This window comes from Agelaius phoeniceus, chromosome 2, assembly GCF_051311805.1.
Source record: "Agelaius phoeniceus isolate bAgePho1 chromosome 2, bAgePho1.hap1, whole genome shotgun sequence".
Classification (NCBI taxonomy): domain Eukaryota; kingdom Metazoa; phylum Chordata; class Aves; order Passeriformes; family Icteridae; genus Agelaius; species Agelaius phoeniceus.
This window is the reverse complement of record NC_135266.1, coordinates 30,784,683-30,806,698: the sequence shown is the minus strand read 5'-3', so window position 1 is coordinate 30,806,698 and position 22,016 is coordinate 30,784,683. Positions and strand designations below refer to the sequence as shown.

The window sequence follows — 22,016 nt, the reverse complement described above, 5'->3', positions numbered from 1 at the left end:
AGCTCCTGGACATCTTGCTTTACGTTCCAGTGCCACCATAGCTTGTTTAATCATATGGAAGGGGTTAAAATGATCTTGTCAAAACTGTTGCTGCCAGAAAACAAAGAGAATGACTGATAACAGTCCCATTGAAAAAGACTCATTTTCTGCTTCATTGGTGTTTCCCAGGTAGTTCATGTCAAGCAAAATAAAAATCCTTGCATTTTTGACAAATAAATCTTTACAGTATTGTCCTTGCATATTTTGCCTGTATCAGCTGAGCATTTGAGCATCAGAGGATCATAGGTCAAATGTTATATTACTCTACTTATTTAAATATTTGCAGAAGAACATAAACAGATTCTTACAACTACAAATACTTTATAATTGAGACCCTTTTCAAGAGGTTTCAGAGCTAATAATTGCAAAATAATCTGTGCAGTTCTACCTCCACATTTTGACCTGGATTTTGCAGAGATACACATACATGAGGGCCTTCTTATAGCAGTATAGAGTTAAGCACATTTTAAAGTCTTTGTACATTCGGGACTTCTGATATTACGAGGATTAAAGTTTTATAAATACCTAAAACAGATTAAGAACATGAGAAGTAGAGAGAGAAGAAAAACAGGTTTTACATTCAAGGGCCATTCTCCTGTTCAGCCTTTTTTCTTCCCTTTTTTTTTGTTTTGTTTTTTTGTTTGTTTGTTTGGTTGATTGGTTGGGTTTTTTTGTTGGTTTGTTTGTTTTCTTTTTGGGTGTTTTTTGGGGTTTGTTGTTGTTGTTGTTGGTTTTGTGTTTTGTTTGTTTGTCTGGGTATTTTGTAATTCTATCATAAAGTTTTAAATATTTTTTTAAATTAACATCTAGAAGTGGCATGACAAACACCTGACATACAGACATACAATGTCAAGATGTGTATCTGTTTATAAAGCAGGAGCAATATCAATGTAGGAGAGACAGTGCATAAGCTATTTCTAGTACAGAAACCAAAAGCACAATACGAGATATTTCAAGAACATATATATAATATAGGAACTCATTCAAGGGGACTGATTTGCTTAGTATATGTAGCCAGCTCAGTAGATCCAGAATGACTGGACAGTTGAGGTTGAAACCTCAGGAGGTTTCCAGTCCAGCCTCCTGCTCAAAGCAGGGCCAGCTCTGAGGTCAGACCAGGCTGCTCAGGGTTTTGCCCAGTCAGGCCTGCAGGGATGGGGATGGCACAGCCTCTCCAGGCAGTCTGCTCTGTTGTCTGGCTGTCCTCATGGAGAAAAGTTCCTTCTCTCTTTAAACTTACACCTGTTAGTTTTTACTCTCCCACTCTGCACTACCATGAGGAGCCCAGCACTGGTTCTTCACTGACCCCTTGTAGGCAATGAGAAGACTCTTAGCTGTCCCCAAACCCATCTCTTGTCCAGACTAAGTCAGTCTGGCTATCCCCAGCCTCTTCACATAAGTCAAGGGCTCCAGGCACCACCACGGGGGATACTACTGACCTTTCTTCTATCCTAAAATCTATGTTTTCTGTCCTAGAAAGCCCCAGACTGGTCACATTATCCTAAATGTGGTATAACGGTGCTGAGTGAAGGGACATAAACCCTTCCCTTCATCAGGCTGCATTCCTGTCCATGCAGCCCAGGGTCCTGTTGGCCATCCTTGTCACCAAGGCAAGCTACTGCCTGCTGCCTTCCAGAACTCCTAGGGCCTTTCCTGCAGAGCTGGTCTCTGATCAGTCCATCCCCAGACTGTATCACAGTTCAAGGCTCTTCATTCCTAAGTGCAGGACTTGGCAGTTGGCACCACTGAATTTCATAAGGTTTCTTGTCTGTCCTTTCCTTCAGCCTCCCCCATGACAACAGCCCTGCCTTTGAGCATGAAGCCAGCATAAATGACATCTACTGCTCTCCCTCCATCCACAGATCCTGTCATTTCATCATAACAGGCAGTCGAGTTATTCTTGGTAAATCCACACTGGCTGGTTTTGATCATCATCTTCTCCATCTGCCCAGCCCTGTGCTCCAACAGGACTCACTCCATGATTGCCAAGGACTGAAGTGAGGCTGATTGGCCTGTTGCACCTTTCTTGAAGGTCAACGTTTACCTGTTTCCAAACATCAGGGACCTCCCGCACCTCTACAAGCTCTCAAAAAAAGCGATCAGCCTAGTAAAGGACACCAAGTCTCCCAGCACCCAATGAGGCAAGTGGTCAGTCCCTATCAACTTGTATGGTCAACTTCCCCCAGGCTTCCTCAAGTTCCCTGAGCTGATCCTCACCTGTTGCTGGTGCTTCTGCTCTTCCCTGCCCCTGCCTCCAGCACGGAGGCTGGGAGACCTTGCTGCTGAAAACTGCCTTAAAGCAGGCATTAGCCTCACCTGTTTTGCTGTAACTGATTCACCTCCTCACGTACCTCCAGTACTGCAGCAGTCCTGCATTTTCCTTGTTCAACCTTTTGCTACTGATGTAGCAGCAGAAGCTCTTCTTGTTGCCCTTGTCATGCCCTGCAGACCTCACTTGAAATGAGCTTTAGCTTTCTTGTCACCATCTCTACATACCCAATGAAGTCAATGCAGAAAGACAATACCTCCACCAGGTGATTTACCATCCCTTGCCACTTTGGCTTATGTGTAAGCTTTGATGAGCATTTGGCTGTACACAAACTAGTAATAACTAAGCATTTAGCTGCCCTGTGCCTCAGTTTCCTTGCTGAAATGCACTAACTCCAGTGCATCAGCCGGGCTTTGCCAAACCCCTGATGCTAGAATTGTCAGGTGTCACCATGCAGGGATGTAGAGTCTGAGCCACCTCATGCACCCCATGACAAGCCCAGGTGCTTCATCTCCTGGCTCATAGAGAAGGCGAGAGGGCTGCCAGTAGACCACTGCAGTCACATCCTCCTCCGTTCATCACACGCAGCAATGTTACCGAACTGACCTACTTTCCCCATCCGCCCACGGAAGGCTAATCCTGTTTAGCATTGCTGGAAGGGGACGGGCACGCGGAGAAGTGCTCTGAGTTATACAGATGGCAGTCTTTGCTGATTAATGTTAGTTTAATTTGTTTGCCTTTCTGTTTCCAGCCGTGCGAGGGGAGAGCAGAGCAGCGGTTGAACATGGGGATTCACAGCCTGTGCACTCAAGTCTGAATGGCTGTAGTCATTCAGTAGTAACAACAGCAGTGAGGAAGATAATGAGCATGTATGTACTGATCTTCATCAGAGATCCAAACACTGCACAAAACTTTACACGTTGATCACAAGCCAGAGATAAAAGATGCCTCTCACCCTGGCCACGCTCCAGCCCAGCATTGCTGACGTCATCTGTCTCACCCTGGCTTAAACCAATGTGAATCACACAGGGATCGCAGAGGTATCGCAGGCTGCACACCCCAAAATGCAGCTGGCACCAGGCAGAGGGGGAAAAGGGTCTAGCACATGGCAATAGGTGCAAGGTTTCTGACATGTGGAAAATAATACCCCTTCCCACCAAACAGAATAAAACCAGAATATGCTCTGAGCCTTTATTTCTATTCGTCATAATCTCATACTACTCAGCTCTATTATCTATAACTATCTTCCTATCATCCCCAGTTCAGAAGAGGGGAGCATTAATTTCTGTCAAATTCTATTCTTTTTACTGTCCACATATGGATTGTTTTTAATGTCTGTTTGCTTTAAGCCTGTCACCATCTAAAGATTCATTTTACACATATGTATGAAACATGAAACAGCCCTTGAGGCTCATGAAGTTCAGTATTTCCTAAAAAAGTTTTCTTTTCTTTTTTTGAAGGGTCTAAATATCTCTTGTGTAAACAAAATGTAGTAACCTGCTGAATGCAGGAAGACCTTGCTATACACTGTTAGGAAAAAACTCTAAAGCTGGACACTTAACAATGCTTCTGGATTTTTTTCTTTACTCCTGAAAACAGTAATTCCCATAACAATCTCAGCATAACATGACCCATGGTAACTCCAGACTGCCATTCTCCCACTAAAAAGCCACGTATCTTTCTCAAATAACCATGTATATCATCAGGAAAGCGAATTTTTACTATCTTAAGGTTTCTAAAAGCTAGTCGGTTTACATTTTGATAAATCAATTTTTATTGCTATGGTTAGGAATGTGTCATACTTAATTATGGACTCCAGCATGTTCTTGTAACAATTCATAAGTTTATATCTGAAAAAAAGAGAATAGAGTGGTACAGTTCAGTTTGATATGTCTGTGAATCTGTTGAGTAGAAATCCTTCTGCTGTGTGTTCACACTGTACCTTTCCTGGTGGGATATCTGAGTGCTTCATCTATGTTACAGAAGCTTGAAACAAGATGCTTAAAATGGTCAGATGGTCACTTCTTGTTTCTCACTCTGTGACCTTTCCTGCTGCTTCCCGTTTGCTGATTTTTCTCTTTGCTTTCCAGCAGGGCTTGGAAGGGGAATACTTCACTTGTTAGTGTGATTCATTTCAGAGCTCTGCTTAGGTGAGGGGAAGCAGGTGGAGTTCCTAGCCACAGTGGTGCTCCCCAGGGTGGGCAGATCCCATCTAACTCACACTGTGAACACCCATGGGATGATGCCATTGACCAACCACAGTGCCCATCAGACCTGGTTCATCATCCCTGGGCAGGGGATCTGGCAGCAATGCCAGCACAGTGACCAAGCTACACTGTCCCCTGTGCTAGTGGGTGCCTAGAAACTGAGGCTGAGCAATGTGTCTGGAAGGCATGGGAGCATGCCTACCCTGTTGTTCTGTTTCTTCCTCCTTCACAATACAGCGGCTGTTGGAAAGGGTCTTCACAGAGGTCAGAGGATAGTTCAAGGTGTTTCATCCCAGCATCCCAGTTTTCCATACAAGCCTTGCTCATCCCTTGTCTTTGAGAGGATTGTTCTTCAAGTGCAATACCATCATCTTTAATTAGGATTGGTTGCATTGTACCAGCATCCCAAGTGGTCTGAGGGTGAGGTCTGAGGTGTAAGGCTCAGGTATGCCTGCAGTGGGTGGGAGCATCCCTCTCCCCAGGGCTGACCATACCTGTACAGGAAAAGTGGTGGAATACCCAGGCAAACCTGTGGGGTGATGGAGGCAAACACCCCACCTTGCTAGAGAGGGAAGAGGAGGAAAAGTCCAGTCTTTTCCTTGAGCTGCCAGACATAAGGGCCAGGGAAGCATAAATACTGTGATTTCTCACAAATGTTCCCCAGGCACATCTCAGGACCTCTGAAAGAAATTTACATTTCTGATTTAATTCTGCTGAGTTAAATGAATATGATTTAAAATTCTTGATAAATATCAGTCAGATTTGTAAAAACTATTAGCTGGACTTGTGGCAACTTGGTGGGAAATCAACAACTGATTACCTGTATTCAAGTGTCTACAGCATATCCTTATGAGCAGTAGGGCAGGAAGGAGTGAAACCAACCTCACCAGCCCAGAAAAGCAGTAGCTTAGCTCAATAAAAAACATGTTTCTAGCACAGGATAAGGTGATCAGTGCCAGATGATTTTTTATAGTTCAAGCTCTGTGTCCAGTGGGAATAGACTGTATCAAAATAAACATGTGCAACCTTTCTTCCAGAGAGTCCCTGGAGCGAGCTGGCACTCTGCCTGAATTACTTCTTTCCCAAGCAACTATTCATTGTATGAATGAATGTAGGGGGGATGTTTGTGCTATAATTCTGCATCTGATAACTAAGCCAGGGGTACATGGTTAACAGCTTTAGCCAGTCTTTTGTTTCCAAAATGCCATTCTTCCCCGCTTGTGGATATATGTCTTTCTGTGTGTTTGTATGAGTTCCTCCCTGATGGGAGTACGTGAGCTTTCTCCTCCTCGTTCCAAGTAGTTCCCATCTTTTTGAGTGATAGTCTTCACTCCTTGATGATAATGATGATACTAATGAAGCTCCAAATGTAACTGTCACTGTTAAATACTCTGCCAGCAGGAGTTACATCATGTGGTGTTCTTACCTATAGGTTTCCAAATTCCCTTTCTTATTGTGAAAGGATTCTTCACAGTTTGAGAAGTACTTGTGCCACTTGTTTTTTTATGTCACTTCTTTGCAGGGGAACCGTGGCACAGAGCCTTGGTATTTACTGCCTGCCTCCATCATTGCAATGAGTCAGAATTTTCTCCTAAATCAAGAGACAGTAGGTTTCCAGTTTGCAGTTTGGGACCTTCACAGCTGAGGGATTGGGAGAATAAAATAAAGCAAGCAGGTTGCACTAAGCACATACCTAAACTCCTTGACATGGGTTTCTCCATCAAGGTGTAAGGCAGCATCTGTGGGGCTCTGGAGGGGAATGGTAATACTAGTTTGCAGCAGTTGTATACTCTGATGTGTCTATTTTGTTGAAAACAGTTTTAATTTCATGTGATACATATGTACTAGCAAACCCTGTTAGCAATGCTTATGATGCTCTAGAGATTTTGCCATGTGAGCAAACAGAAGCAAAATGACAACTAGATATTGTCTCATGCTAACAACAGCACAGCAGGTCCAGAATTTCATGTCAGTCACTGAGAAACCTTGTTTACTGGAAGCTGGCCATGAATTTCTTTACAGATCTAGCCAAATCCTTGGCAGAAGAGACCAGTTTGATCTGTTGCTCTCTCTCAAGAGTAGAGGCTTCCGGGCAGTGTAATTTCTTCTTGATGGTTTATGGGGTACAGCTGTAGGAAGCCCCTTTCATTAGGTGCATTGTGCTTCTCCAAAAGAGCCACGGCTGAGCAGCACCAATACTGACTGTCTCATCTGCCTCCATCCTTCCTCACAGCCACTCAGCACACTTGTATTCCTGTTTTCTATTGGGAATCTCTTACAGCCAGAGGAAGACCTGTAGGGATTCATGGAGAGTGACTTCTGCTGCTGATACTGCTCCATTTTCATTGTCATACCCTAGACTCAACAAGTGTGCATGCAACAGAACATTTTGTGCTGTGCTGTGCTGTGCTGTGCTGTGCTGTGCTGTGAGGGTGGTGAGACACTGGAACAGATTGCCCAGGGAGGTTGTGGATGTCCCAACCCTGGTAGTGTTTAAGGCCAGGTTGGATAAGGCCTTGAGCAACCTGGTCTAGTGCAAGGTGTCCACTGGGACTAGATGATCTTCATGGTCCCTTCATACCCCTTAACATCCTGCTGATTGTGAGCAAAGATTTAGCCAAGAAACACTGCAAAATCCTGAATGCTAATCCTGCCATTTAAACTATGCCCTCTGTATTCTTGAATAGCATAGGTTGCAGTAAGTGAACAAATAACAACAAAACACACTGAATATTGTCACTGCATTTTAGCCTGAATTATTTGAAAACAGAGTGATTGGGATAACAGTTTCATTATGGGACTAAGAAAATTAACACCTAAAATATATGTAAAACACTGGTTAATAGAATTTTGCTGGCCTTATACATTTTCCTAGTCCAAAATATGGATTACAATTTGGCTGACTTGCAAGTCAAAAGTCATGGCTGACTGTGGCTGTTGTGCAAGTCAAAACAAATACCTGAAAAAATTCTAAAATCTATTTGGTATTATTTGTTAGGTTTTTCTGTGTAAGGGAATTCAGCAATTTAAATTCATCAGTTATGACTGAAAAAACTAGTCCCCTGGCCTTCATATTTCCTGCTTATCCTTCATCAAAGAGCTGAGTGTCATTAAGTAGTAGCTTTACCCTCCAATCAGTGACCAGTGGATCTAATTCCTCATAACTCATTTGATAAAAGGTTATGGGGTTGTTTTGTGTTCTTAGCTAACTGTTGAGTAATGACCAGGTAGAATGTTGCTGTAAGAGAACTAATAACAGAAGCACTGGTTTTACTATTGTTGAGTTTTCACTTTGGATTTTTCATAAAATGTTCTTTAAACAGGCAAATTTATGTGTGACTCATATGTGGAAAATAACATGGGCTTAAATAAAGCCTAGCAATTACCTTCCTTCCTCCTCCCTTCCAATTTTATTCATGTCTTGCATGTTGAGGACTCATTAAATGAGAAACATTGATTGCTGAAAAAGAGTGTTATCATTGCCTATCACTACACCTCTGCTTTGAAAATGAGGCTTTGACAATATCCAGTGGCGTTGTGCTGCTGTTTCAGAAAATATTTGTGTGGGATGCAGCAGCACATGGATTTTGTACCCTAAAGGGGTGCCAGATGCCATGAGAGGTGCAGTAGCACAGGGCTGAAGTGGTTACAGATAAAGCATCACTGTCTCATAAGGTCAAAGGAGGGTGGGCAGTGAGCTAGTGACAACTGCTTCTGAAGCCCTCAGCCTTCAGCTGGGCTGCTTTTGTATTTTTCCCTTTGCCTTGCCTACACAAATTTACTTAATTTACCCAATTTACCCTTTTCTCCTTATGGCTCACACTGCTGGAGCAATTGTACTACAAAGCTGAGGTCACAACATTTTGGTAAAGATTAGCAAAAAGAGTGATGGGGATGGGACAGTCCCTGTGCTTGGTGACAGCATGGCTGGGCAGGTGGTCTGACTGGGCTGCAAGAGGGTTTTTTAGTGTGGCTTAGACAGTGGGATTTATAAGGACACTTTGAATTTGAGGTGTAATTCAGTAGAGTTATTACCATCTCATTTGGCTTTAGGTCAAGATCCACAGAGGAGGATGAAGAGCTTCCCAGTAGGAAGAGCAGAGGGGTCAAAGGCATCAGTGATGCTGGCTCTTGCACTGAAGATGGTTTTGGTGGGAACATGGGGGGCAATGAAAATGCTTTTCAACTTGAGCACACCCCAGGCTCATCCAGCCTACAAGTTTGCAGAGAGTAACTGCCACACAAAAAAATCCCCAAGAAGTGTCCCGTGGCTGTTTTTGTACTGTGCTGATGCACCACGTGGTGCCTGGGAGCCTTGATCCCTGCCTAGGAGACCCTTAGGCTAGCATAATGCTCAGGAATAACATTACCCACAATGGATATTTCCTAAAATCAAAAAATGTGGCATAGAGCACTGCTGACATATTTATCTGACCTGGATATCATCACAGTGTTATTAAACTGAAATAGAGTGACTATGAGATTAACCTGCAAATAGAGCTTAAAAAATGGCAATTCATACTGATTCTTGCATTCCTTCAACAGAAAAAACTGCTTAGACAATCTAATGGATGAAGATGAGAAAGACAGGGCAAAGAGGTGAGTATCTTTTCTTTTATAACTCTCTGTGATGAGCTTGATGCTGCTTGTTGTTGCAGAAGCTGTTTTATCCATAATCAATTAATCAAAGAGCAAGAGAGTAAAATACAGTCAGGCACAACTTGAAAAACTGCCATCTCACAGACTCCTACTCCTGGCTGCACTGTAAGAAGAAAATAACCTAGCAGTGTTTCCTGTGGAAAATGTTAAAAAAGCCAAGGCATTGATCATTTTCTTCACATGACTGCAGAACATCAGAACTGAAGCACCAACAACATTCTTCTGCCACTGTAATACATCATCTGAGCTTCCAGAGTGTACAAAAATGTCGTGGTTTTCTTTTTTCTTTAAATACATTTTGCAAAAGAAAAAGAACAGGAAAAGTGGGGTTTCTTCCCTATTGAATGGTCATTTATTCATTTATTCATCAATGCCTATCTCACAGCAATGAAAACACCCAGAAGTTACCTTCAGAGCAGAGAAAGACCACGAAAAGTCAGCTTTAAACTGGCACAAACCTATATTCACATACAGTCTGTACTCCATTGAGTCCCAGTTGGTGGGAATTCACTGTGAACCCTTTGTTGGGAGAGAAAAGGTGTGTTTCAAGGCAGAAGACCTGTGGCAATGAAACTCTTAGTGACTGTCAGAGCTGACCGGCATCTGCAGTTTGGAAGCATTCGAGGTTATCAATGCCTCAGCCCACAGTTTAATTACTTTAGAGAGAGACAGAGGTTGCCCACATTTTTCCCTTTGGTTCCTTCTAATGAGAGTATTTCCAGTCCAGGCACAAGCAGTTGATCCAGTTTCATCTCTTTTGATTCCTTCTCTGCTTCTTTCCCTCCCTGCAGCTTTGTTTCACCAATATAGGTCAGCACAGGCTGCAGCCAGGCTCAGCTGTTCCCCTTTGCTTCCTTTTGGAGGGTGCAGAAAGGAGCCCACCTTGCAGCACTGCTTCACCTGCTAAAGGCCTGATCATCTTCAAGATATTTGTGTGCCAATTGTCTAGTAAAAGAAAAATTCATTAAATGAATGCATATATGTAAAAAAATAGGATAATATGTATCCTCGCTATCGGCAATTGTCATCACCATCTGGTATGGTTTTCATGCCGTTTGTTCCCAGAAGGAATTTTTGTCGTACCCTGGGGCAGGCCTCTATCAGGGTGCATAAAAAAGTTAAAACTTTCAAAATTAGAAAAGGAAACCGCTTCTTCAGATTGTAATTTAAGTTCATTTTGCTTTTTAGAAATAAAGCTAAAGTTGAAATCGAGCTTGAAATCATGAGATGCTTCATGAAGATCTAAAGTTAATACATTATACTGAAATGGTTCAGATTCATTTAAAAGCTACAGCTTTTTCTTCCAGAGAGAGTCAAGCTTAGGAGAAGCTATTTGATGAATATTTTGCTGCTATGTCATGTAAACTGAGGACTCTAACCTGTCCTGTACCACAAGGGACACGCTTTTTTTTCCTTCTATGTGGTATGAGGGCTGGGTCCCTCAGGGCTGAGAAACACCAGAGGGGATTAAAAAGCCCAGGAAATTGTTCTCTCCTTTTATTTTCTTGGTCAAAAGGAGGTGAGCCTGAAAACTTCTGGGCCTAGGTTTTTGGGATGGTCTCAAGCCAGGAGGTGAGTTTCTCAGGTTAGGTGTGTGGAGAGATACACATCCACACCATGTCTATCTGCTGCAATTTATTAGGCACCTACAGGTTTTATTACACAGACATGAAAAAAGGATCCATCCTTTCCTGAGAAGAGGCACTTGCACTCCCACCCTTGTGCCAGGTGTTTAATATCTGGCCAAGATCAGGAAGAACAGTGGTTAAATTGAGCCCCCTTCTGCATCACCTGACTCCCTAAGGCACAACTTCACTCTGACAACCTGAGGACTAAAATGTGGGTATGATGGCACCACAGTTGGGAGCACTGAAGACCTGTATGAGGTTTTCTGATCTTCTCAGATCAGAAACCGTGGTTTCCTTTTCAGTTCTTTGGAGCTGGATGAGGTTCATTTTGGTTTTAGATATTTATTAATTTTAAAGAAAAGGTGTGCTTTGTGCACTTTTTTCTCTATTTGCTCTTCTTTCAGTTTACTTTAATACTATATAATTTTAAAATACTTTTTTTACAATTCAGTTGAATTCCAAATTCCAACCAAAACCAGCTTGAAGTGAACCATGAGAAAGTGCTTAATCATGAAGACTACTATCTGCCATTTTCCACTGAAATAAAAAGTAAATTTAAGAGTGAAGGTATGTGGTACATTTACTTGCATTGATGCATATATAACACACTCCACTGGACAGCCAGAAGAAATCTGAAATTTAGTGTAAAGTCACATTTCATTGTAAATTAGCAAAATGCAGTATCTATTACTCAGTCAGTATCTGTCTAAGACAGCAAGCAGCATATATGTAAGAGAATAAAAATGGCTGTTAAGTTGTTGATTTTGATCATTCTGAGTTCAGGCTGTTCTGTATTGCTTTTAACTGTATTCACTAAAAATAACTGTATTCACTAAAAATCCTGATTTTATTCATACTGTGTCTCCTCCTTCCCCTTGAATGTGCTGTAATCTTTATGGAGTAGCAAGGAGGGAGGAGAACTAGGACAAGTAGTATGGAATTAAGACAGAGGTTGTTTGGGCTTACTGTAATTGTATGCCCTAGCAGTGAAGTAAGCAAGGCTAGAAAATAATCTTCAAAGGGAAGTGATGAAAACTATGTTACTTCATGCATTTATAACTGTACTAAACAAAGTATTTTCAACTGTGCAGGGATAGTTTTTATCATTTTTTCCAATCTTTTCTCTTTTTTTTTTTCCTTTTCAAAATTTGACTGTTATCATCGATTCATATCTTGGTAGAGTTATTTCCACTAGAGGAGGTTTTATATTTCCTTTGTGAATAAAATGTCAAGTGTTAAAAATAGATACTTTATATTTCTGTCAAGGCTTTTTTCTTTTTTTTTTCTTTTCTTTTTTTTTCTTTTCCTTTTTTTTAAGCAACACATTCCCTATTGACAGCTGGTGGTTTACTTTATTTTCAGGGAAATCTGGACTCTTTAGGCTTAAAATGAACTGAGGATTGAATTATGAGGAAGTAAAATGTTGATATTCTTAATGTTGCCCTGAACTGTAGAGAAAGAGGATAAGGCTGGAGCTTTTCACATCTTGTTCTGACAGCCTTTTGCAGTGTAATAAGAGCAAGCTGAAATCAGTCAGGCAGTATCCACCCAATCTCTTGTGTTCAAAGCTGTAAAATAATCAAGCATTGGCTTCTATCCAGCGTATCTCCAAGTGTGTTCAGGGTTGAGAGCAAGACAAACAAAAATTACCCCTCTGTCAGTAGTAACATCCAGAAGCCTCTGTAGTGATTTCTCTGCTGAAAATGTTTATTGCCATGCTGGTCCTTGCAGGGGATGTAGATGCTGGGCTAAATTCTGCTCTGACTTTCAGCATTGTGCATCCAGACCAGCTTTGAGGCACGGCAGAGTTAGCTGGGACTGAAAAAGTCAGAGTGAGAACTGGCCTTTTGGCTTTTTTTTTCCATCTACATGTAACCAGATTTTTCAGTCTTTGCATAATTGACAAGGCAAATCTCATCTGCTTGAGGACCTTTCAGAAGAATAAACAAACCTACTGGGCTATACTTATTTCTATTTCCACATGGATACAGAAGTCCAGGTGACAATCTCTGAGTCAAACAGTTGTGGTATTCATGAGAACAAGTCAGAAAATGTGTGTGTACAGATTGGCATAGGGTTAAAAAAAACCAAAGTGCGCATGCTGAAAAGATTATCAACAGCCTTAATGACAGTATTATGATGGTGCCAAAGTACCCCAAATGAAATCAAATCCTTTCTTCCTTTGAGCTCTTGAAACACAGCATCAGAAGCAGTCTCTCTCTGAGGAATCTGCAATCTAAACAGACAAGACTGGTGAAGAAAGCTGTAGAGTCTTTGTTTTAAACCTAGAGATCGGGGCACTGGCACTGATTTTCCCAGTGGCACACAGATTAAGGGCAAGCACTGCTGGCACTTCCAAGACCCCAAGTCTGGCAATGCATCCCAGCCTCAGACAATCCATGCTGATGCCCTCTCTCCTGCTTGTCATTGTGACCTTGGAAAGGAGACCAAACAAAGTGGCATCTAAACCAGATAGGAGCTGCAGCAACTTCTACTCAGGTCTCTGATCTCAATGACTGGAAGACAATATCCTGATTCTTCTCTGCCAGCCTGGAGGTAGGCAGAGCACCTGTGACCAAAGTGGGCAAGTCCTTCTAGATCAACCCAGCTCCTGTGCAACAGCTGCAGGACTGGGATCCCTCTCTTCTGTTAAGACTGCACAGATGGGTATGATCCAGTCTCTACTCTTCTTCTTTATGGACAGTTTTACTGTTGTCACAGTATTCCTATTTCTTCTCCCTCTGAGTGCCTCCCCAGAGACTGCATGAATTTTTAAGATCCTACATATGTCTGGGAGATGGACAGAGCTCCTTCACCTACAATCTCAATGCTGTCCTGATAAGCTCAGCCAGAGTGTCCAGAGGCAGCACAGGGGAGTGAGCAGAGCCTCCATCTCCCCGCTGGGCACTAAAGGTGGCTCAAAGACAAGAGCAGGAGGTGGGAACTGTTGCCTCCTACTTGCTTCTGCAGCTTTGCTGGAGTCCAGTGTCAATCTTCACATGCTGACACGTGCAGCCAAGCTGATTTTATGTAAACATATTGCAAAGAGCAGGTACATGATGATTTTCCTTCTTGCTCTGCTCATCCTTTGTTTCTTTTCCCCTGTCTACAGGGCTTCGCGTAACAAGTCTGAGAAGAAGAGGCGTGATCAGTTCAATGTTCTCATCAAAGAGCTCAGCTCCATGCTTCCAGGCAACACTCGCAAAATGGACAAAACCACTGTGCTGGAAAAAGTCATAGGCTTTCTGCAGAAACACAATGGTAAGCTTTAGTGCTGCTCTTCATGCACTTGCCAGACAGTTACTGTAATATCTTGTTTCCTTCAATGATTATCAGAATGGCTTGAGGGACCTAAAAGTGCCAACATAAGGTATTTGAAGTTTTTTCCTACCTCATCAAAAAAGACCATTTGCAGACACTGTGCTGCCCAAATCCATCTCCTTGTTTGCTCTTCAGTTGAAGATGACTCTCAACCTGCTAGAGAAGGGGCAAAAGGCAGCTGATGAGAGAAGGACGGCAACAGTGCCCTGCAGCATTCATGAAGCAGACAGATGCTTTGAACAAGAGAGATTTGGGAGCAGAGGGAAGATTCCCTTACTTGAAATTTGCAATATTCTGAGCAGAAGAACAAAGCATTTGCCCCAGTTTCTCTGCAGAAAAAATGCAGGGAAGCAATCTGTTCAGCACCCCAGCTCCTCAGTGAACTGTGCAGGACTCAATTTTCCACGTTGAGTAGAAAACTCAGACCAGAAAATCCCTCCTTTTTCGAAGCTGGCAGCAGCACATTGCATCCAGAGATAGTTGACATGCTTCACCCAGTTTGCACAAGCAGAAGCTACATCCTATGTGCACAGCATACAGTTGCAGTAGTCAAGTTCAGCATCAGAAAGCCAGGAGTTCATTTTTTTAAATGCTTGCACCAGAGACAGTTAAGTCCCTTAGAAATGTACCTTCACAGAGGGCAGAGGAGATTTCTGACCTTGCTGATCTACTATCTTTGGTCTAGTTTCTGCTCAGAGGGGGGAATGTGCACTGTGGCTTTCCTGATGCTTTGACATCCACCAGTAGTGGTCAACTGGAATGCTCCTCCCTTGTAAATCAGGGCACTGATTAAAATGGGCCTGGGCCTCTCCTGCTCTGCCCCTATGATGAAGAGGTTTCAGTGGGTGATTGTGGGGAATGCCCCTGGTCCCAGAAAGCATAAAGGGGTCTCACAGGATGATGCACTATGTCACCTGGCTTACCTTGGCTCATCCAACACCTCCTTCCTGCACTCTCTGGAGAACTCTGGGTGTAACAGGAAAGATCAATAAAACTCTTATATCATGACTTGCAACAGAATGGAGTCACAGATGTTGATCTTACTGAGGAAATAATTTTAATGGTTCTGGCATTAGAGTGCAATTTCTCCTTAAATGAATTTTTGACACAGACAAGATAGAATCATATATTTGTTTAGGTTGGAAAAGATATTTAAGAGCAATGAGTCCAACTGTTAACCTATGGTTTGTATAGGAGGGGATGACCAGGACATCTCAAGGTTTAATAGTTATGTACACTTTTTTTTTTAAATTATACTAATAACTCACCTTTTTTTTTTAGCTGCCCAAGGCACAGGAAGATGTGAATATGCTAAATTATAAATCTGAGCAAAGAAAGATCACCTGAAATTTGAAATAAGTGTATAAATGTAGCTGAAGGTCCAAATGATTTACTCCAGAAGGTGCTTTTCCTTGAGAAACAGCTAAATGAAGGAAAGCTAACAGTCACAAATCTTTCCACAGCAATTGGGTCAAAATGTGACTGGGGTTTGTGCACTGGCTAAAAAAAGCAAATGTTATCTATTTTTAAAGCAGATTAGTAGTCACAGAATATAATACAAAGCATCAGCATTTAAAAGTGTTGATTATCCTCAGTGTACTTTGGATCTGGTTTATTGAGTCATGTTCCCTTCCATTTGGTAGGCTAAACCAAGATTTTAGTCATAACATAGGAGAAGGCAAATTTTCAGATTTTTTCCTTCATAAACAGCCTCCTTCATTATAATCCACAGAATCTCCCAAATCTCAAGTAATTCTCTCAACACTCACCATTTCATGTACATTGGCTTTTCCAAGCTACAGATCTGCTGAAAGTATCCTATATTCTGAAACAACTTAAAAAAATCTGATGGACTCTTTTTCCTTAGTCTCCTTTCCAAAGCTGTGTGTAAGACCATGGGGGCTGTGGAGAGTTGCCGTGCTGCCAGTGACATCCCCCAGTAGTGCAGAAAGCAACTCAAATGAGCTGGTAGGAGCAAATGGCTGCATCTCCACTAATATAGCCTGAACAGAGGATTTGATTTCTTTCTTGGTGACAAAAATCACTGGCACTTGTAGAAATTTACTGTCTTTAGTATCATTTTTTCATTTGTGTTTCTCTGGCCAGTATACCTATGTGCTCTGAATGCAGAGCATTGAGTATTACATGTTCTGGAAGTGTTAATCAACAGGATTAATTAAAGTGCTAATCAACAGGAGGTGCTGAAAAGAGAAGAGTCTGTGCTCACCATCCCCTCACTACTAGACCTGAGTGAGGGAGCCCTCCTAGAGAAGCAAAATGAGCAGCAAACTACAAAACCAGCTCAAGTTTCTGTAAATTACCCCCAGAAACCTGTCTGACTCAGAGCTAACAGTGCAACCAGCTATCCAGTATGGTCCCCAGTTTCAGTGCAAAGCTGTGAGTTGTCATCCTGGTGTATCTGCACTCCTCCATGGAAAGCCCTTTGGAGCAAGCCCTCTGCCATGGGGTCAGGATAGGACAACAGTGGGGCAGATCTCCTCTTGGGGCCTTATGGGCTGGCAGCACAGGGGACCCTGCCCTCCAGACAGGATTTGGGATGAGATGCTGGTGCTCCTTTCCTTCTCCTGGGCTACCCTGCACCATGTGGCTGAAGGCAGAGAGAGGGTGGTGGCAGTAGCACCAGTGTAAAGCTGCTGCTAATGCTTGTGATTCGCTCTCCTTTTGGAAAACAGAGCAATAGCTCTGCAGTTTGGGGTCACAGCCCTTTGGGGCTCCTCTGAAGAAGCTTTCTTTCTGTTCTGTTCAGCACAGAAGCTATAGGCTGAAGCCTCTCTAGCATCCTGATTTTGAAGCTATAAATTGTAAATAGCAATTGGACACATGCTAATCCTTGCCTTGATTTTAATTTCATGCAAAGTGGTTTTATCTTTTGATCAATACCCTGTAATGCTGCTTGAGATCAATAGCCTTGTGAATACAAGCCCCCACTGAAGTCAGTACAAGTTGACTTGAGTAAAAAATGAGGAAAACATTTCAGGCTTGAAAACTGCAATTTTTGAATACAAAGGTTATTTCTCTCTTTTCCTAGCAACTCATATGTAATATTTCAAGATAGAAGTTAATTTGAATTTTAAAGATGTAAATATTCTCTTTGTCTAGAAGTCTCAGCACAGACAGAGATTTCTGAAATTCAGCAGGACTGGAAGCCTTCATTTCTCAGCAATGAAGAATTCACCCAGCTGATGTTGGAGGTAAACATGCACATACACCTTTCCTAATTTTGTCTAGCACTCACGGAAACGCCCATGCATTTAGAACAAACTGTCATCTGCAGTTCCAAAAGAGGAGGTTTTGGGAACTCTGTATTTGACCATCAAGCAGAGCTGTCACTGGGGTAAAGTCCCCACCTGTTGCTCTTCCCTCTCAGCAGTACCATTGCGCTGGGCTGCTGCAGCCTGCAGAGCTGTGCAGCAACTCCCAAGAAAAGAAATTCAGGGCAAAGATTCAAATCACAGGTTATTTTTTTTTTACAAACAGAGGTGAGGTAAAGGGCACATGGCTGTTTTTCTCCTGTTCTTGGAAGGAATTGTTAACATCTAATATTTATGCAAGATTAGCACCTGAAATGCAGTGGTGTCGCATCCCTCTAGTGCTAGGTGCTGAACAAGCAGATAAAGCCTGACAGCTCCTCTTGGCTTGATACAGTTGGTACTTCCACTCTGATTTTCAAGGCCCTTATCAAACATCTCTTGTTCTAGCATTTTCCAATCATAGTTATTCAATTATAGCATAGGTTCTTTTAATGCTAGCTGGGATTTGAAGGGAGGCGATGCAATGGTGTTTATGTAGATTCAAAATGAAAAGCAAATGAGTTGCTAGAATGCATTTTTCTCTCTCAGTAATAGCTAGAACTGCCTTTAGCCAGGGTCTTCTCCTGTACTAAACACAGAGATGTTGCATAGCCCCACAGTGTCCTTTGAGAACAAGCTTCTCCTCCCACAAATGGTGTGAACGTGGCACATGATCCAGGCTCTGGTGATGGGCAGGGAAGGATGTGGGGAACAACTTCACCACCAAGGAGTGGCATAAAGCCGGAGCACGTTGCTGGCTCCCAGAGGCTGGCAGTCCTTTGGCCATTGCAATTTGTTGTGATGAGACTCCCCTGGACTAGTTTTATGAGACACTTTGCTCCCATTGCTCTGACAACCACCCATTTCCATCTCTGTGCACAGGAACTTAACACACATAACTCCTTCAATCTGCACTGAAATATGTCCCTCAGATAGCAGTAAATTGACTGTTGTTTTGACAGGTTGGGTCTTTGTTGATTCTACTTGTATGCTACACAATTTTAGATTAAAACAATCACTTTTGGTTTCCCAGCTTATAAATCACCTTCTTGCTACTGTGATTTTCCATGCCCTTCAAGATAACATTGGGTATTGGGATGTCCTGTTGTGACAGATGTTCATCATTCCCTGCTATTTTGCCTTTCTACTAATCTTATTTTATTAGCATTTGGACAAGACTGCTTGAAGTTTTTCCCATCCTGTTATTAAAAGATGGATAGGGTTTTTTCTGAGCACTAATTCAAAAGACTCAAGGCATAATTGACTGCAGTAATATATCAGCTTTCCTGAAAATGGCCTTTTCTTACCACATTGAAAAGGCTGTCACCAAATTACAGTGGGCATTAGGCTCTGTTTGTCTGTCTAGGACTGATGCAATAGTAAAACCTTTGAAGATGAAAATTCTCTCTAAATGTTGGAATGTCCAGTTGCAAGTAAATAAAAACAGAGTTATGTATGCACACATTAACTTGATTTTACCACAAAGCTCTGATATGAGTCACTGTGTGTAATTTGCATTGGATATGAAATAAAGACTTGATTTTTTAAAAACTAACAACCTTCACCATAGTAACATGCACGATCCAACTGCCTTGTAAAACAACTGCTCTCTTCTATGGGTTAACAGCTATCATGCTTTTTTAGAAAACAGCTTGAATGTACTGCACTAAAGAAAAACATATTCTCTGCACCTAGATTAACAAAATCAAACTAACTATAGCAGCTGGAGGGTTTTCAGAGATGCTAAACACTCACTCTTCTACTGGGGTATAAGTTATTGACTTGCTTTTCAAAGGATTGAAGCACCAGCAGATTCCCATTGACTTAAATAGTTGTGGGTGCTCAGCATTCTCTGGAAAAAGGAACATATGTTTGTGTCTTTATTCAAGGCTTTGTGTTTTCCCTTTTTTTTTTCTTTTTTTTTTTTTTTTTTTTTTAACAATTAGCATTTTCCAGTATTCTCAGAATTCTTTCCCTTATTGAAGTCAGCGGGGGGGAAGGATGTGCTGTGGCTTACAAGATCAACTGCAAGTCTGGCTTGGAGGCAGGCCTGGATTTGTGGTATGGTTTTGTAATGCTGCCGTGGCTCTCTGGTCAGGCTGTTTGCAGTACACCTGTCTCCTGAGCAGGTATGGCCCCTGGAGCATTGTCAAACACTGCTCTGATTCAGCTGTGCTTGCAGGGCCTTTGCTGCTCAAGTACTGCTGGCAAAACAGATTCCAGATCAGCGGGGAACTGACAGGAAGGACCCAGACTTGCTCCACTTGAAGGGTTGGGAGCCTCACTGGTGACTCCCTAATGACCATGGGAAGGTTTTAATATATTATCTGAGCACCTACTGTTGTGTCTTAATTTTTTGAGATGTTCTCCTTACAGTGATCTGAAGATCTTCTAGCTTTATTTCACTCTGAGGAGAATCCCCCAAAAAATTAAGTTAATCTTGCCTTAGATCTCAAAATCCACCTAGGTTTAATTGTGAGCAAAACTTAGCTCAAAACTTGGCAGCTCAGACTAAAGAAGAGACTCACTTTGAAGGTGAAATTGCTCCTGTGCAGAGGGTGGGGATAAGGCTGACATTTCCCTTCAGTCCTGTGAGTGAAGGGGCTTACTACAAGATGGGACCAAAGTGAGGAAGAAACTCTGCAGAAGGGTGAATTTGTCTTGGAATGAGTAATCTAATACCATGACCTTTAAAATAAATCACTCAATTAAAACTCAGGCTAAGGATTATTTGATCATTTGCATTGCTTTTACTTACATGAAAGCCCAGTAATATACAATGTTACATTAATACAAACTGAGATTTATGGGGTTTGCAGAGAAGTACCGTTTTGAGATAGGACTGCATCCTTTCATCGTCCTTTGATATTTACACAGAGCTCAAATGTTCATTTTAATAACTTCCAAGGGATCCAGTCCTAGTCATTTTGCATTATTAAAATGTGTGATTAATTTAAAAACTGAGACATGAAATGTTCCTGTGAGCCCTTTGTTGCTTCAATAGTAGGTTTTACTAGACTACAAAGAGTCTTGTAAAAGTTAAATCAGACTGTAAAATCAGAGAATTACTGTTCTGCAACTTGAGATAACATTCCTACAACTCGATAACAATATGGTGCCGAAGTCAAACTGTTTTGATCAATACATGATGAGATGTCCTGTTTACACTACTCATTCCTATTGAAGCACTCTGCACTTGTCTGTTTTCCTTAGGCATTAGATGGCTTCATTATAGCAGTAACCACAGGTGGAAGCATCATCTATGTGTCTGACAGCATCACACCTCTTCTGGGGCATTTACCGGTGAGTAATTCTGGCACTGCCTTTTCTACTACACGTTGTAGAATTGGGCACTGCACTTGTAGGAGCAGTGTAAAACAGTGCTGGGGGTGGTGTTTTCCTGAAAATGTGGTGAGGGAGTTTGTCCCTGCATTATGCTGGCTGCTGCTGTTGCTCAGCTCTGCACTCTCTCTGTCTGATTCATATCCTTCAGGTTTTTGTTGCTATGAAGCACTTCAGCTTGAATGGAAAAAGCTCTGCAGGAATAGTCTGGCCAGGGGAGGGACAGGGTGACCTGGCTGATCTTTTCCATCTCTGATTTCTAAGCTAGCAGAGAATAGCACCAGTGCTGCTGGCAGCCCAGTGAGGAGCTTGTTAAGGGCCTTATTCTGCTTCCAGGGAGGTAAAGGACAAAAGCCCCATTTAATCTGGAGTGAGCTGGAGGCTGCTGACAGCTCTCCCTGCAGCTCCCCTGTGCTTTCCCAAGGGGAGCACACTGCTCCCAGGAGCTGCTGGTGGAGCCAGTGCTGGGTGCAACCCTACACCCGTGCAGCCGATGCTCAGTACACTCAGCTTCTTTTGTCTGTGTGCTGCTCCAGGAGGCACTCCTGTGCTTTGGCTTGGGCTGGAGGAGCAGGGGAGAGGGACCGCTCCAAACCCTGCTCCTGTTGCTAAGGCTGCTCTAGGAGAAATGGCACAATAATTATGGATTAATCCTCACACTCATTTTTAGTACCCTGGTCTCAAATAAATACATGCCCAGGAGAAAAAATTAGCTGCCAAATCATTATTGTACTACCCCCTGCCATGTTCTTAAGAAAATTACAATTCTCTTTCTCTCATTTAGTTTTTCACCAAATATGTGTTATGTTTTCCACCCAGACAAATGTATTTCACAACACTACCTTGCTGGAATAAGAAGGAAAATTATTTTCTTCTGAGACAAAAGAACTTGATGAAAGAGCAGTTCCTGGTTAATGCAAAAATATTGCTATGCAACAACAGATTGAACTGAGTCTATCTATTTCAGTTTTCTTTCATCCTCAACAGCTTAGAAGACCAGTACTTGACTGTTTTCTGACATTTTCTTCACTTCGGGGTGGGAGAGCTCTGTCCTACACACAGGCTGTGGAGTTCTCATACACTAACTGATTTCCATGAAATTTCCTTGTCTTTCATCATTTGGACGTTTCATTGGTATCCCTTTCAAATACTGATTCTTAGTGGAGGTGATAGATCTGCTGAGGGAAAGTATTCCTCTTCAGAAAAACACATTTCAGACCCTGTGCCTGAAGTCTGAAGC

General features: G+C 42.2%; 1 protein-coding gene across 6 annotated transcripts in view; it reads left to right on the top strand.

Annotated features, from left to right (window-relative positions):
- The window catches only part of NPAS2 (neuronal PAS domain protein 2), a 105,786-nt gene that overhangs the window by 42,881 nt on the left and 40,889 nt on the right, over positions 1 to 22,016 (top strand). For all 6 annotated transcript variants that reach the window (XR_013180869.1, XR_013180868.1, XM_077173412.1 and 3 more), the window contains exons 2-5: positions 9,061 to 9,114; positions 13,915 to 14,063; positions 17,244 to 17,335; positions 20,648 to 20,737. Coding sequence is in view for 4 of the 6 variants with exons in the window: in XM_077173412.1 (XP_077029527.1) it covers positions 9,061 to 9,114; positions 13,915 to 14,063; positions 17,244 to 17,335; positions 20,648 to 20,737 (385 nt within the window). In the remaining 2 variants the exon portion in view is untranslated. The remainder of the gene's footprint in view (positions 1 to 9,060; positions 9,115 to 13,914; positions 14,064 to 17,243; positions 17,336 to 20,647; positions 20,738 to 22,016) is intronic.